The sequence below is a fragment of the Scyliorhinus canicula genome, chromosome 20, assembly GCF_902713615.1.
Source record: "Scyliorhinus canicula chromosome 20, sScyCan1.1, whole genome shotgun sequence".
NCBI classification, from domain to species: Eukaryota; Metazoa; Chordata; class Chondrichthyes; order Carcharhiniformes; family Scyliorhinidae; genus Scyliorhinus; species Scyliorhinus canicula.
This window is the reverse complement of record NC_052165.1, coordinates 97,954,836-97,971,781: the sequence shown is the minus strand read 5'-3', so window position 1 is coordinate 97,971,781 and position 16,946 is coordinate 97,954,836. Positions and strand designations below refer to the sequence as shown.

At 55.1% G+C, this 16,946-nt stretch overlaps 1 protein-coding gene across 1 annotated transcript in view; it reads right to left on the bottom strand.

Moving 5' to 3' along the window:
• Nucleotides 1-924: 924 nt before the first annotated feature.
• Nucleotides 925-16,946, bottom strand: part of ccdc189 (coiled-coil domain containing 189) — a 29,014-nt gene continuing 12,992 nt past the window's right edge. Inside the window, exons 5-6 of the mRNA XM_038781165.1 lie at nt 11,532-11,597; nt 925-1,227 (exon numbers count right to left, since the gene is read on the bottom strand). Of these exons, the coding sequence (XP_038637093.1) occupies nt 11,549-11,597 (49 nt within the window). The 3' untranslated portion in view covers nt 925-1,227; nt 11,532-11,548. The remainder of the gene's footprint in view (nt 1,228-11,531; nt 11,598-16,946) is intronic.

Here is a 16,946-nt window from a genome sequence, read left to right as displayed (position 1 = left end):
GGTGTGCGTCGGATTGTGTGCGGGTGTGCGTCGGATTGTGTGTCGGATTGTGTGCGGGTGTGTGTCGGATTGTGTGCGGGTGTGTGTCGGATTGTGTGCGGGTGTGTGTGCGGGTGTGTGTCGGATTGTGTGCGGGTGTGTGTCGGATTGTGTGCGGGTGTGTGTCGGATTGTGTGCGGGTGTGTGTCGGATTGTGTGCGGGTGTGTGTCGGATTGTGTGCGGGTGTGTGTCGGATTATGTGCGGGTGTGTGTCGGATTGTGTGCGGGTGTGTCGGATTGTGTGCGGTGGTGGTTGTGCGTGTAGGACTGTGCGTAAGGGTGTGTGTCGGCTGTGCATTGGACCGTGTATAGGTTTGTGTGCGTTTCGGAAGGTGTGCGGGTCAGTGTGTCGGACTGCGTGTGTGTAGGTTTGTGCATCGGACTGTGATTGTGTGTCGGGCTGTGTGCGGATTTGTGTATGTGTGTCAGACTGTGTGGGGAGGAGGTGTTGGGTTTTGTGCTGGTGAGTGTGCGTGCTGGTATGTATTGGAATGAGCACCCGGAGTGTGTGTGTGTCGGATGGTGCGTGCATGTGTGCATCCCACTGCCCGCATGGATGTGTGCGTATGTGTAACAGACTATACTGCGGGTGTGTCGAACTGTGAGCATGACTGTGTGTGTGTCCATCTGTGCGTGCGGCTGTGTATGCGTGAAGGACTGTGTGTGTGTGTGTGTGTGTGTGTGTCAGACTGCGTGTGCATGTTCCAGACTGTGTGTGTCACCCTGTGTGTGCGTGTCAGACTGCGTGTGCATGTTCCAGACTGTGTGTCACCCTGTGTGTGCGTACCCAGCAGCCTGTGTGCATGAGGGAATCTTCATCTACAATGGACACGGGCGTTTCACCGCAGCCACAGCCACCTTCCCCAAGTACGAGGACAAGGCAGTGAAGGGATTACTGAACAATTTTATTTGAGGGGGCGGGGAGGGTTCACTCCATCACGCTTCAGCAGGGGCTGGGCTTCCCCCCCCGCCCCTCCGTGCTCACTTCCTCTTTCCCCGGGGCGACCGAACCTGGCTCCCGGATGGACTCAGCGCCTCCAGGGACAGGAACCTCTGGTTGAGTCGTTGCTCGCCCTCACGTAGCTGGCTCTCCAGCGATGTCTTCAGCTCGGACACCTGTTCGATCAGCCGGGCGCGGATGTACTGCTGCAGCTCCTGGTCAGACTGCTCCAGTGGGCTGAGCTCCCCTGCAATGCCCATGGTGCATGGAGGGAGAGAAAAGATTTAGCAAGAGAGGTAACAGTCTGCTCCCACCCATTCCCAACCGTTTTTCTCCCTGCCTTCAGCCCCCTGCTCACTGTGGTTACCTGGATGGCCGCCACCCAGGACTCTCAGGAAACAGGCCCCGTTAAGTGATGCCACGGGACCATAGAAAAGTTACAGCACAGTAGGAGGACATTCGGCCCATCGTGTCCATGCTAGCCCGAGGACACCCTTTGTAATCCCACCTTCCCGCACCCAGTCCCTAGCCCTGTATCATTCAGCACTTAAGGTGCAGATCCAGGTACATTTTAAAGAGTTTCAGGTCTCTGCCTCCACCACCAACTCGGGCAGCGAATTCCAGACTCCCACCACCCTCCTGTGCAAACAAGTTTTTCCCGGGCAGCACGGTGGTTAGCACTGCTGCCTCTCGGCGCCAAGGACCCCGGTTCGATCCCGGCCCAATCCATGTAGTTTGCACACTCTCCCCGTGTCTACGTGGGTCTCACCCCCACAACCCAAAGATGCGCAGGGTAGGTGGATTGGCCAGGCTAAATTGACCCTTAATTGGAAAAACTAAAACATTTAAAAGAAGTTTTTCCCCCACGTCCCCTCTGCACCTTCTGCCACTTACCTTGAATCCATGTCCCCATGTTCTAGAATTCTCCACCAAATTTTATCCTGTCCACCCCATCTCTTCCCCCTCATAACTTTATACACATCAGTGATGTCACCCCTCAGCCTTCTTTATTCCAAGGAAAATAATTCCACCCTGAGGGGCTTGTGACAGGGGTTTGCTGACGTCATGTCAGAAGTATTAAAGGTGAGGATGGAGCCGAGTCCTGAGGTGGTGGGCGGATCTTCGGTGTGTCGGAAGATCTGGGAGCCGGGGGGGGGGGGGGGGGGGGGGGGGGGGGAGAGCAGCCCATGTTCTGGCTTCTGCCTCCCTTGGTGGCCGGGAGACGGATCTTACTGGGGTTGGAGGGGCTGGGAGCCCCCGAAGTCGGGGGTGTGGGTTAGCGACATCGCTGGATTTCTCACACTTGAGAAAATCAAATTTGTCTTGAGGGGTTTGTTACAGGGGGGGGGTTTGCACGGAGGTGGCAGCTGTTCATCGACTTCTTCGAGAAAAATTAAGCTGGGATCGGGTCGCTGGGGGGGGGGGGTTGTTGGGGAAAGAGGAGGCATGGAGGGGAGGGGGAAGGTGGTCCTTTTCGTGTCAGCCATGTCTTCTGGGATTTGTTACTGGGGGGGGGGGGGGGGGATTTTGGTTATATTTTTTGTTCTTGTTGAAATCTGATGTTTAAAATTGTTAAAATTATAAATGCTTCAATTAAATATTTTCTAAAAAAATAACTCCAATTCATCCAATCTCTCCTGGGAGCCACACGTTTCCAACCTTGTAACCCTCCTCTGCCCTCTCTCTCCACGGCAATAATGTCCTTCCTGTAATATGGTGACCAGAACTGCCCACAATATTCCAGCTGTCACCTCACCAGTATTTTACACAATTCTTTTTATTTTTTTTTAAACAATATTTTATTGAGGTATTTGAAATTTTTTTATAACAGTGACATAAACAATGACATCAACATGGTAAAATCAACATATACCCCCCCCCCCAGCCCAATCTTCACACACTTCAACCATACAGTAACAATCCCCCCCCCCCCCCCCCCCCGGGAATACTGCATCTGCTGACATTTTACATTTTCCCCGAGAAAGTCAATGAACAGCTGCCACCTCCGAGAGAACCCCAACATTGACCCTCTTAAGGCAAACTTGATTTTCTCGAGACTGAGAAACCCAGCCATGTCACTAACCCAGGTCTCTACACTCGGGGGCTTCGAATCCCTCCACATTAACAAGATCCGTCTCCGGGCTACCAGGGAGGCAAAGGCCAAGACGTTGGCCTCTTCGCCCCCTGAACTCCTGGATCTTCCGACACTCCAAAGATCGCTACCTCCGGATTCGGCACTACCCATGTTTTTAACACCGTGGACATTGCCTTAGTAAAACCCTGCCAAAACCCTCTGAGCTTCGGGCATGTTCAAAACATGTGGACATAATTTGCTGGGCTTCCCGTGCACCTATCCTCTACCCCGAAAAACTTACTCACCCTAGCCACTGTCATGTGTGTCCGGTGGACTACCTTGAATTGTACCAGGCTAAGCCTGGCACACGATGAGGAGGTATTAACCCTGTTTAGGGCATCCACCCATAGCCCTGCCTCTATATCTCCTCCTAGCTCGTCCTCCCACTTGCCCTTAAGCTCCTCCACTGGGGTGTCCTCCGCCTTCGAAAGCTCCTGGTAAATATCCGATACCTTCCCCTCTCCCACCCAGGTACTGGAAACTACTCTATCCTGTATCCCCCTTGGCGGCAGCAGCGGAAAGGCCGGGACCTGTTTTCTCAGGAAGTCTCACACCTGCAAATACCTAAACCCATTCCCTGCTGGCAATTCAAATTTATCCTCCAAGGCTTTCAAGCTGGGAAAGCTCCCATCTATAAATAGATCCCCTATCCTTCTAATTCCTGCCCTGTGCCATCTCCGGAACCCGCCATCCAGCCTACCCGGTACAAACCTCTAGTTATTATAAATCGGGGCCCAAATCGATGCTCCCTCCACCCTCTTATATCTCCTCCATTGCCCCCAGATTCTCAGAGCCGCCACCACCACCGGACTTGTGGAGTATCGGGCCGGTGAGAACGGATGAGGTGCCGTTATCAGTGCTCCCAGACTGGTGCCTTTACATGACGCCGCCTCCATCCACTCCCATGCCAACCCCTCCCCCACTACCCACTTCCTAATCATGGCTATATTAGCCGCCCAGTAGTATGGCCAGAGCAAACAGTAACGGGGAGAGTTTAAAGTACCCCGGCCTCAGCCGGTCCGTACGCACACCCGCTACTGGTGCCTGATAGAGCAACCACACCCATTCAACAAAGCCCTCACCAAACCCAAACCTTCCCAACGCCTCCCACAGGTAATTCCACTCCACCCGATCAAAAGCCTTCTCCGCATCCATCGCTACCACCACCTCCACCTCCTCTCCTTCTGAGGGAATCATAATAAAATTTAAAAGCCTTCGAACATTGGCCATGAGTTGCCTGCCCTTTACAAATCCCGTCTGGTCTTCCCCTATCACCCCCGGGACACAGTCCTCTATCCTTGTGGCCAGTTTTTTAGCCTGCAGTTTGGCGTCCACATTCAGTAGCGAAATCGGCTGGTATGACCCGCATTGCTCCGGATCCTTCTCCCGTTTCAGGATCAATGAAATCGAGGCCTGCAACATTGTTGGGGGGAGGACTCCCTTCTCTCTTGCTTCGTTAAATGTCCTCACCAGCAGTGGGCTCAATATCTCTGAAAACTTCTTATAGAATTCCACCGGGTAGCCGTCAGGCCCCGGGGCCTTGCCCGACTGCGTGCCCTCCAGCCCCTTGATTATTTCCTCAATCTCAATTGGGGCTCCCAGCCCCTCCACCAGGTCCTCCTCCACCCTCGGGAACCTCAACTGATCCAGAAACTGCCTCATCCCCTCCACCCCAGCCGGGGGTTCCGACTCATATAATTTACTATAAAAGTCCTTAAACACCTCGTTCACCCCCGCTGGGTCCAGGACAGTATTCCCACCTCTACTCTTTACTTTCCCTATCTCCCTGGCCACCTCCCTTTTCCTGAGCTGGTGCGCTAACATTCTGCTTGCCTGTTCCCCGTACTCATAGATCGCCCACCCCTTGCCTTCCTCAAATGTTCCACTGCTTTCCCTGTGGTCAACAGCCCAAACTCCGCCTGTAGCCTCCGCCGCTCCATCAGTAGCTCCGCGTCCGGGGTCTCCAGCTATCTCCTGTCCACCTGGAATATCTCCTCAACTAACCTGTCCCTCTCAGCCCGTTCCACCTTTTCTCTGTGGGCCCGTATCGAGATTAATTCCCCTCTGGCTACTGCCTTCAAGGCTGCCCAGACCGTCGCTGCAGAGACCTCCCCCGTATCATTTGTTTCCAGGTAGTTCTGGACTTGTTAACCCGCCCACAGATCGCTCTGTCCACTAGCAACCCCACATCCAGTCTCCACAGCGGGCGTTACCCTCTCTCCACACTAACCCGTAGATCCACCCAGAGCGGGGCATGATCCAACACTGCGATTGCCGAGTACTCCGTATCCACCACCTTCGGTATTAACGCCCTGCTCAGAATAAAAAAGTTGATGCGAGAGTATACCTTGTGGACATGTGAGAAAAAGGAAAACTCCTTCGTCCTCTGCCGTTCAAACCGCCATGGGTCTACTCCCCACCCATCTGTCCCATAAACCCCTTCAATTCCTTTGCCGCAGCCGGCCTCCTCCCTGTCACATAGGCCCTCGCACCCGATCCCGCACTGCCTTCAGTGGGGCAATCAATTCTGAGATTCTGCCTCCTGGACCTATTCTCCAGGTCCTCCAGCTTCTCCTGCATTCTGTTCTGGCGGCCATTCACCATCCCCACCTTGCTTTCCAGCACGGTTTCTACTCCTCGTGCTCAGACAACTTTTGTTCCACCTCCTGGATCGCTCTCCTCTGGGTTTCGTGATTCTGAACCACTTGATCAATCGAAGCCTTAATCGGGTCCAGCGTGTCCTTGTTCAGCTTGAAAAACTTCACCAGCTGCTCTGTCGATCACTGTGCCATCTCCCCGCGGCCCTTGCTCTCCGCCATGCTGTCCCATGTTACCAGCTCTGCTTGCGTCTCCCTTATAGGACTTTGTCTTCCCACATGGACACTTCTGATCCAGTTCTCCCTACACCGGAGGGGGATTTCTCCTGACTGTCTCACTCTTCACCGATTTATCCCATAAAATCAGGGGAAAAACGGGGGAAACAGGTCGAAACGTCCGTTACAGGCAGGAGCTGTCAAATGTGCGACCTACTCCTCCATCCCCGCCACCGGAAGTCTATACAATTCCAACATTATATTCTTACCGTTACATTCTATACCTCTGCCAATGAAGGAGAGCATTCCATATGCTTTCTCTACAACCTTGTCGACTTGAACTGCTGCCTTCAGGGACCTGTGTATCTGTGCAGTAAAATCTCTCACTTCACCTACCCCTTTTGAAATTAAATGAAATGAAAATCGCTTATTGTCACGAGTAGGCTTCAATGAAGTTACTGTGAAAAGCCCCTAGTCGCCACATTCCGGCGCCTGTTCGGGGAGGCTGTTACAGGCTTTTAGTGTATCCCATTTATTGTGTTCACCCTATAACTGTTCGACCTCCCTAAATGTATGACCTCACATTTCTCGGTGTTAAACTCCACTTTATGCCCCACTCCACCAATCCATCTGTATCGTTGTAGTGAATCACAGTAGCGTAATTCACACTGTATTACACATGTTGTACTATGTCTCTGTAAGCTCGGCACACGAGCAGTTGTGCTGCTCTGCCTCTAGGGGGAGATGCACTGGGAATGTACGGGAGTTTGCACTGGGCTCCACCCTTGGCTCCACCCACGGCTCTTCCCCCCTAACCGGGAGTATAAAGGTTGATGCTGAGAGCCTGCCTGCCAGTTCATCTGGAGTTCATCTTGTCACAGGCAGGCTCTGTTGTAAGACGATTAAAACCACTGTTCACTTCTAACCACGTGTCGCGTGAATTGATGGTCTCATCAATTTAATCGTCTTAGGAAACAGTAAGGAATGACCATGGAATCAGCCCTCAAGCCTAATCGACTGGAACTCGATCCGCAGGATGCAGAGGCGAAATAAATCTTTTTGCATTTGCTCCGATGTTTGAAGGCCTACCTGGCTGAAGCAAGCACCCCAGAAACGACGGAGGAGCAGAAACTCAGCCTACTGCAAACTGCAGGGTCCCAGGTTTGATTCCCGGCTGGGTCACTGTCTGTGTGGAGTCTGCACGTCCTCCCCCTGTGTGCGTGGGTTTCCTCCGGGTGCTCCGGTTTCCTCCCACAGTCCAAAGATGTGCGGGTTAGGTGGATTGGACATGCTAAATTGCCCGTAGTGTCCTAATAAAAGTAAGGTTAAGGGGGGGGTTGTTGGGTTACGGGTATAGGGTGGATATGTGGGTTTGAGTAGGGTGATCATGGCTCGGCACAACATTGAGGGCCGAAGGGCCTGTTCTGTGCTGTACTGTTCTATGTTCTATGCATGCGAGGGTGAGCCATCGTATATCTACTCAGCTAAACTGTACCGGCTCATATACAGAGGCCCTGGCCCTACTCGATAGAATGTACGTGAGGCCCATCTCATTTCGCAGCCTCACCTCGTTCCCTGCGGACTCCGCGACCCCGTCATGGGCCCCCAACCAGCGACTCCCCCAGGCCTGCGCCGCACACCACGTCTTTACTACTCGCTGCCAGCGCCCTACAGAATCGCTAGACGAATTCCTCAGAGACTTAAAAGTCTTATCCCGGGACTGTAATGGTCAGGCTGTAACTGCTGCAGAACATAGAGAACTTGCTTTGTTGCAGGCCTTAGATCAGGGGTGGGCAAACTTTTCCGTGCAAGGGCCACATTCAGAAATTCACAATTTTAAAGGGCCGCATAGTATATTAAGTAAAATAATTAATATTTTAAATAGCCAAAATTAAAGGTCTTTAAAGAAAAAAAAGCACATTTATTTGAAAAACAAAGTAACTCAGTAAGTAGCAGAACAATGTCAATGAGAATGATGCATCTGACTGCAGTCATTTACCAGTTTGTTGAAATTAGGTGTCAAGTTGCTTGTGCTGATCCTTAACACTGACAGAAGCACAGCCTGGCCGAGTCGACGATATAAACGCGCGTAGTGGGGTGGATGAGTGGGGCTGCCTTATTGGTCGGTTTAGTTGGGTGTGCGACCAATAGGAGTCCAGGTTACAAACAATAATAAGGCTTATTGTTTGTAACCTGGACTCCTATTGGTCGCACACCCAACTAAACCGACCAATGAGACAGCCCCACTCATCCACCCCACTACGCGCGATTTTATGCGGCCCGCCAATGAGGTGCCCGGAATCATAACCGGCATTTTTGAAAAGCCGCCGGGGAAAAGCCACTGAAGTAAATGCGCTTATTCAATAAGCGCTTTTACTTCAGCGGCTTTTCCCCGGCGGCTTTTCAAAAATGCCGGTTATGATTCCGGGCACCTCATTGGCGGGCCGTATAAAAACCTTTGTCGGGCCGCATGCCCACCCCGTAGTTTGCCCACCCCTGCCTTAGAATTATTAATCGGTTTACGTTCCTCAACGCGTACTCCCTCCCCAGGATTGCAGACACGGTGAATCAAATCGCCCAGTATCGGATTTTTTCCACGGTGGATCTGAAGTCTGCATACCACCAGCTCCCAATCTGCCCGGAGGACCGCCACATAACGGCGTTTGAGGCCGATGGCCGCCTCTTCCACTTCCTCCGGGTCCCTTTCGGCGTCACTAACGGGGTTTTGGTGTTCCAACGAGCAATGGACCGAATGGTGGACCAGTACGGGCTGCGGGCCACGTTTCCGTACTTGGATAACGTCACCATCTGCGGCTATGACCAGCAGGACCACGATGGCAACCTCAATCGATTTCTCACATACAACAAGGAGAAATGCGTTTTCCGCACAAACAGACTGGCCATCCTCGGCTATGTCGTGGAAAACGGAGTCCATGGGCCCAGACCCGGACAGTATGCGCCCCCTCTTAGAACTCCCCCTCCCTCATTGCCCCAAGGCCCTCAAACTGTGCTTGGGGTTCTTGTCCTACTACGCCCAGTGGGTCCTTCAGTATGTGGACAAAGCCCGCCCACTCTTTAAGGCCACACTATTTCCCCTGTCAGCTGAGGCTCGCCAGGCCTTCAGCTGCATCAAGGAGGACATCGCCAAAGCGGCCATGCGGGCGGTGGATGAATCCACTCCCTTTCAGGTTGAGAGCGACGCCTCAGAGTTAGCTCTAGCAGCCACACTAAATCAGGCAGGGAGGCCCGTTGCATTTTTCTCCCGTACCCTCTCCACTTTGGAACTTCGCCACTCCTCGGTCGAAAAGGAAGCACAAACCATCGTGGAGGCTGTTCGTCACTGGAGGCACTACCTCACAGGTAGGAGGTTCACCCTCATCACCGACCAAATATCAGTTGCCTTCATGTTTGACAACTCGCAAAGGGGCAAAATTTAAAACGACAAAATCCTGCGGTGGAGGATCGAGCTCTCCACCTACAATTACGATATTAAGTATCGACCCGGGAAGCTCAACGAGCCCCCAGATGCCTTGTCCCTCGGCATGTGCGCCAGCACACAGAGCGACCGCTTAAGAACCATCCACAATGACCCGGGGGTCACCCGGCTCGCCCACTACATCAGAGCCCGAAACCTGCCTTTCTCCAACGAGGAGGTAAAAGCCATCACCAGGGATTGCCCGATCTGTGCGGAGTGCAAACCGCACTTCTATAGACCAGACAGGGCCCACCTGGTCAAGGCTTCTAGGCCCTTTGAACACCTTGCGATCGATTTCAAAGGGCCACTCCCCTCGACCAACAGGAATGTGTACTTACTGAACATCATAGACAGTTCTCCCGTTTTCCCTTTGCTATCCCGTGCCCTGATATGACCTCCCACACAGTCATTAGGGCCCTGCATAGTGTCTTCACCCTGTTCGGGTTCCCCAGCTACGTGCACAGCGACCGGGGTTCGTCCTTTATGAGCGACGAGCTGCGTCAGTACCTGCTCGACAAGGGCATCGCCTCGGGCAGGACTATCAACTATAATCCCAGGGGGAACGGGCCGGTGGAGAGGGAGAATGCGATGGTCTGGAAGACCGTCTTACTGACCCTATGATCCAGGAATCTCCCGACCTCCCATTGGCAAGAAGTCCTCCCCGACACGCTCCTCGCTATTAGGTCCCTCTTATGTACCGCTACCAACCAGATCCCCCACGAGCGGCTCTTTATGTTTTCCAGGGGCACTACCACGGGGGTTTCGCTCCCGGCATGGTTGAAGACACCGGGCCCAGTACTCCTCCGGAAGCACGTCAGGGCGCACAAACTGACCCACTACTGCATTCAAACCCCCAGTACGCCTTCGTAGAGTTCTCTGATGGCCGACAGGACACTGTATCCCTCCGGGACCTAGCACCTGCAGGATCAAACCCCCCCACTACCACCGCCGAGGTACCCCTCACACTACATCCCACCCAACCCGCCCCCCACGCCCCCACACCTACCAGTTTGCTACATTTTTTTTGCGCGCCCGCTCCAGCTAGCTCCCAGCGCCCCCAGTCCCCAGTCGAAACAGACGGGTACGAAGCTCGGGCGGAATTGCCCCCAGAGTCCGCCATCGTACCCCAACCGATGGTGCTCATCCAGCCACCAGAAGGGGCTGCAACCCCGGTGCTCCGCCGATCACAGCGGACAACTCGGCCACCGGACAGACTCAATCTGTAAGCCACCACCCCCACCGGACTTGATTTTTTTACAGGGGGTGAATGTGGTGAATCACAGTAGCATAATTCACACTGTATTACTATGTCTCTGTAAGCTCGGCACACGAGCAGTTGCGCTGCTCTGCCACTAGGGGGAGATGCACTGGGAGTGTACGGGAGTTTGTACTGGGCTCCACGCTTGGCTCCGCCATTGACTCCTCCCCCCCACTGGTTGTATAAAGCTTGGCAGTCAGAGCCTGCCTGCCAGTTCATCTCGAGTTCACCTTGTCACAGGCAGGCTCTGTTGTAAGATGATTAAAACCACTGTTCACTTCTAACCACGTGTCGTGTGAATTGATGGTCTCATCAATCGTTTTGAAGAGGGCGCCACTGTGCCACCCAGTTAGCACTGCTGCCTCACGACGTTGAGGACCCAGATTCGATCCCAGCCCTGGGTCAGTGTCCGTGTGGAGTTTGCACATTCTCCCCGTGTCTGCGTGGGTCTCACCCCCACAACCCAAAGATGTGCAGAGTAGGTGGACTGGCCACGCTAAAATGCCCCTTAATTGGAAAAAAAATAATTGGGTACTCTAAATTTTAAAAAAATACGTATCGTTTTGAAGGTTATAGCTGTCCTCCACACTCGACCAATCTCTGTGTCGTCTGCAAATTTCCCAATCATGCTCCCCACGTTCACGTCCATATCGTTAAGATATAACACAAATAGTAAAGGTTCCAACACCGAGCCCTGTGGAACACCACTTGAAACAACTTTCTAACTACAAGGGCAGCCATCGACCATTACCCTTTGTTTCCTGTCACGCTGCCTCTAAGCTGCGCAGATCCCTCAATAGCTCCTCACCGCCAACCGCACATCCAATTAGGATCGGTGCTCGAGATTCTCTCTGATCTTCAAGGCACTTACCAGAGGCTACCATTTCCTCAGGAGGGGCCTCCTCTTGTTCGATCACCTGTTCCTCTTCCTCGACATCTGTGAGAAGCCAGAGGTGGGCGAGAATGAGCGATTGCGGCGCCTTTGACAAAATCAGGACTCAGCAAATTGCTCCAACCGCAGCCAACATAGGGCGGTCGGGAGGTTCCCGCAGACATCCTCCCCGTAACAGCCAATATCTACTCAGTTCAGTGCGGCACTCCCTCAGTACTGACCCTCTGACAGTGCAGCACTCCCTCAGTACTGACCCTCTGACAGTGCGGCACTCCCTCAGTACTGACCCTCTGACAGTGCGGCACTCCCTCAGTACTGACACTCTGACAGTGCGGCACTCCCTCAGTACTGACACTCTGACAGTGCGGCACTCCCTCAGTACTGACCCTCTGACAGTGCGGCACTCCCTTAGTACTGACCCTCTGACAGTGCGGCACTCCCTCAGCACTGACCCTCCGACAGTGCGGCACTCCCTCAGTGCTGACCCTCTGACAGTGCAGCACTCCCTCAGTACTGACCCTCTGACAGTGCAGCACTCCCTCAGTACTGACCCTCTGACAGTGCGGCACTCCCTCAGTACTGACCCTCTGACAGTGCGGCACTCCCTCAGTACTGACCCTCTGACAGTGCAGCACTCCCTCAGTACTGACCCTCTGACAGTGCAGCACTCCCTCAGTACTGACCCTCTGACAGTGCAGCACTCCCGCAGTACTGACCCTCTGACAGTACCGCACTCCCTCAGTACTGACCCCTCTGACAGTGCGGCACTCCCTCAGTACTGACCCTCTGACAGTGCGGCACTCCCTCAGTACTGACACTCTGACAGTGCGGTGCTCCCTCAGTACGGACCCTCTGACAGTGCGGCACTCCCTCAGTACTGACCCTCTGACAGTGCGGCACTCCCTCAGTACTGACCCTCTGACAGTGCGGCACTCCCTCAGTACTGACCCTCTGACAGTGCAGGCACTCCCTCAGTACTGACCCTCTGACAGTGCGGCACTCCCTCAGTACTGACCCTCTGACAGTGCGGCACTCCCTCAGTACTGACTCTCTGACAGTGCGGCACTCCCTCAGCACTGATCCTCTGACAGTGCGGCGCTCGATCAGTACTGACCCTCCGACAGTGCAGCACTCCCTCAGCACTGACCCTCTGACAGTGCAGCATTCCCTCAGTACTGACTCTCTGACAGTGCGGCACTACCTCAGTACTGACCCTCTGACAGAGCGGCACTCCCTCAGTACTGACCCTCTGACTGTGCAGCATTCCCTCAGTACTGACCCTCTGACAGTGCGGCACTCCCTCAGTACTGACCATCTGACAGTGCGGCGCTCCCTCAGTACTGACCCTCTGACAGTGCAGCGCTCCCTCAGTACTGACCCTCTGACAGTGCGGCACTCCCTCAGTACTGACCCTCTGACAGTGCAGCACTCCCTCAGTACTGACCCTCTGACAGTGTGGCACTCCCTCAGTACTGACCCTCTGACAGTGCGGCACTCATTCGGTACTGACCCTCTAACAGTGCAGCACTCCCTCAGTACTGACCCTCTGACAGTGCGGCACCCCCTCAGTACTGACCCTCCAACAGTGCGACACTCCCTCAGTGCTGACCCTCTGACAGTGCAGCACTCCCTCAGTACTGACCCTCTGACAGTGCAGCACTCCCTCAGTACTGACCCTCTGACAGTGCGGCACTCCCTCAGTACTGACCCCTCTGACAGTGCGGCACTCCTCAGTACTGACCCTCTGACAGTGCAGCACTCCCTCAGTACTGACCCTCTGACAGTGCAGCACTCCCTCAGTACTGACCCTCTGACAGTGCAGCACTCCCGCAGTACTGACCCTCTGACAGTACCGCACTCCCTCAGTACTGACCCTCTGACAGTGCGGCACTCCCTCAGTACTGACACTCTGACAGTGCGGTGCTCCCTCAGTACGGACCCTCTGACAGTGCGGCACTCCCTCAGTACTGACCCTCTGACAGTGCGGCACTCCCTCAGTACTGACCCTCTGACAGTGCAGCGCTCCCTCAGTACTGACCCTCTGACAGTGCGGCACTCCCTCAGTACTGACCCTCCCACAATGCAGCGCTCCCTCAGTACTGACCCTCTGACAGTGCAGCACACCCTCAGTACTGGCCCTCTGACAGTGCAGCGCTCCCTCAGTACTGACCCTCTGACAGTGCAGCGCTCCCTCAGTACTGACCCTCTGACAGTGCGGCGCTCCCTCAGTACTGACCCTCTGACAGTGCGGCACTCCTCAGTACTGACCCTCTGACAGTGCGGCACTCCCTCAGTACTGATCCCTCTGACAGTGCGGCACTCCCTCAGTACTGACCCTCTGACAGTGCAGCGCTCCCTCAGTACTGACCCTCTGACAGTGCGGCACTCCCTCAGTACTGACCCTCTGACAGTGCAGCACTCCCTCAGTACTGACCCTCTGACAGTGCGGCACTCCCTCAGTACTGACCCTCTGACAGTGCGACACTCCCTCAGTACTGACTCTCTGACAGTGCGGCACTCCCTCAGTACTGACCCTCTGACAGTGCGGCACTCCCTCAGTACTGACCCTCCGACAGTGCAGCACTCCCCTCAGCACTGACCCTCTGACAGTGCAGCATTCCCTCAGTACTGACCCTCTGACAGTGCGGCACTACCTCAGTACTGACCCTCTGACAGAGCGGCACTCCCTCAGTACTGACCCTCTGACTGTGCAGCATTCCCTCAGTACTGACCCTCTGACAGTGCAGCACTCCCTCAGTACTGACCCTCTGACAGTGCAGCGCTCCCTCAGTACTGACCCTCTGACAGTGCGGCACTCCCTCAGTACTGACCCTCTGACAGTGCAGCACTCCCTCAGTACTGACCCTCTGACAGTGTGGCACTCCCTCAGTACTGACCCTCTGACAGTGCGGCACTCATCGGTACTGACCCTCTAACAGTGCAGCACTCCCTCAGTACTGACCCTCTGACAGTGCGGCACCCCCTCAGTACTGACCCTCCAACAGTGCGACACTCCCTCAGTACTGACCCTCTGACAGTGCGGCACTCCCTCAGTACTGACCCTCTGACAGTGCGGTACTCCCTCAGTACTGGCCCTCTGACTGTGCGGCGCTACCTCAGTACTGACCCTCTGACAGTGCAACACTCCCTCAGTACTGACCCTCTGACAGCGCAGCGCTCCCTCAGTACTGACCCTCCGACAATATGGGTCTCCCTCAGTACTGACCCTCTGACAGTGCGGCACTCCCTCAGTACTGACCCTCCGACAGTGCGGCACTCCCTCAGTACTGACCCTCTGACAGTGCGGCACTCCCTCAGTACTGACCCTCTGACAGTGCAGCGTTCCTCAGTACTGACCCTCTGACAATGCGTCACTCCCTCAGTACTGACCCTCTGACTGTGCGGCGCTCCCTCAGTACTGACCCTCTGACAGTGCAATACTCCCTCAGTACTGACCCTCTGACAGTGCAGCGCTCCCTCAGTACTGACCCTCCGACAATATGGGTCTCCCTCAGTACTGACCCTCCGACAGTGCAGCACTCCCTCAGCAGTGACCCTCAGTCAGTGCAGCACTCCCTCAGTACTGACCCTCTGACAGTGCAGCGCTCCCTCAGTACTGACCCTCTGACAGTGCGGCACTCACTCGGTACTGACCCTCTGACAGTGCGGCACTCCCTCAGTACTGACCCGCTGACAGCGCGGTACACCCTCAGTACTGACCCTCTGACAGTGCAGCACTCTCTCAGTACAGACCCTCCAACAGAGCGGCACTCCCTCAGTACTGACCCTCTGACAGTGCAGCACTCCCTCGGCACTGACCCTCTGACAGTGCAGCACTCCCTCTGCACTGACCCTCCAACAGTGCGGCGTTCCCTCAGTACTGACCCTCTGACAGTGCGGCACTCCCTCAGTACTGACCCTCGACAGTGCGGCGCTTCGCTCAGTACTGACCCTCCGACAGTGCAGCACTCCCTCAGCACTGACCCTCTGACAGTGCGGCGTTCCTCAGTACCGACCCTCCGACAGTGCAGCACTCCCTCAGTACTGACCCTCTGACAGTGTGGCACTCACTCAGTACTGCCACTCTGACAATGCGTCAAGTCCCTCAGTACTGACCTTGACGTGCGGCAGCTCCCCAGTACTGACCCTCTGACAGTGCAGCACTCCCTCAGCAGTCACCCTCAGAACAGTGCGGCACTCCCTCAGTACTGTCCCTCTGACAGTGCGGCACTCCCTCAGTACTGACCCTCTGACAGTGCGGTACACCCTCAGTACTGACCCTCTGACAGTGCAGCACTCCCTCAGTACTGACCCTCCACAGTGCGCGTTCCCTCAGTACTGACCCTCTGACATGCGGCACTCCCTCAGTACTGACCCTCTGACAGTGCAGCGCTCCTCAGCACTGACCCTCGACAGTGCGGCGCTCCCTCAGTACTGACCCTCGATCTGCAGCACTCCCTCAGTACTGACCCTCTGACAGTGCAGCACTCCCTCAGTACTGACCCTCTGACAGTGCGGCACTCCCTCAGCACTGACCCTCTGACAGTGCGCACTCCCAGTACTGAACCTCTGACAGGCAGCACTCCCTCAGTACTGACCGTCTGACAGTGCAGCACTCCCTCAGTACTGACCCTCTGACAGTGCGGCACTCCCCTCATACTGACCCTCTGACAGTGCAGCGCTCCCTCAGTACTAACCCTCTGACAGTGCGGCACTCCCTCAGTACGGACCCTCTGACATGCGGCACTCCCTCAGTACTGACCCTCTGACCGTGCGGCACTCCCTCAGTACTGACCCTCGGTGCTCCCTCAGTACTGACCCTCTGACAGTGGCAGCAATCCCTCAGTACTGACCTCTGACAGTGCGGCACTCCCTCAGTACTGAACCTCTGACAGTGCGGCACATCCCTCAGTACTGACCCCTCCGATAGTGCGGCACTCCCTCCAGTACTGACCCTCTGACAGTGCAGCACTCCCTCAGTACTGACCTCTGACAGTGCAGCACTCCCTCAGTACTGACCCTCTGACAGTGCGGCACTCCTTCAGTACTGACCCTCTGACAGTGCAGCGCTCCTTCAGTACTGACCTCTGACAGTGCAGCACTCCCTTAGTACTGACCCTCTGACAGTGCAGCACTCCCTCAGTACGACCCTCTGACAGTGCGGCACTCCCTCAGTACTGACCCTCTGACAGTGCAGCGCTCCCTCAGTACTGACCCTCTGACAGTGCGGCACTCCCTCAGTACTGACCCTCTGACAGTGCGGCACTCCCTCAGTACTGACCCTCTGACAGTGCAGCACTCCCTCAGTACTGACCCTCTGACAGTGCGGCACTCCCTCAGTACTGACCCCTGACAGTGGCACTCCTTCAGTACTGACCCTCTGACAGTGCAGCG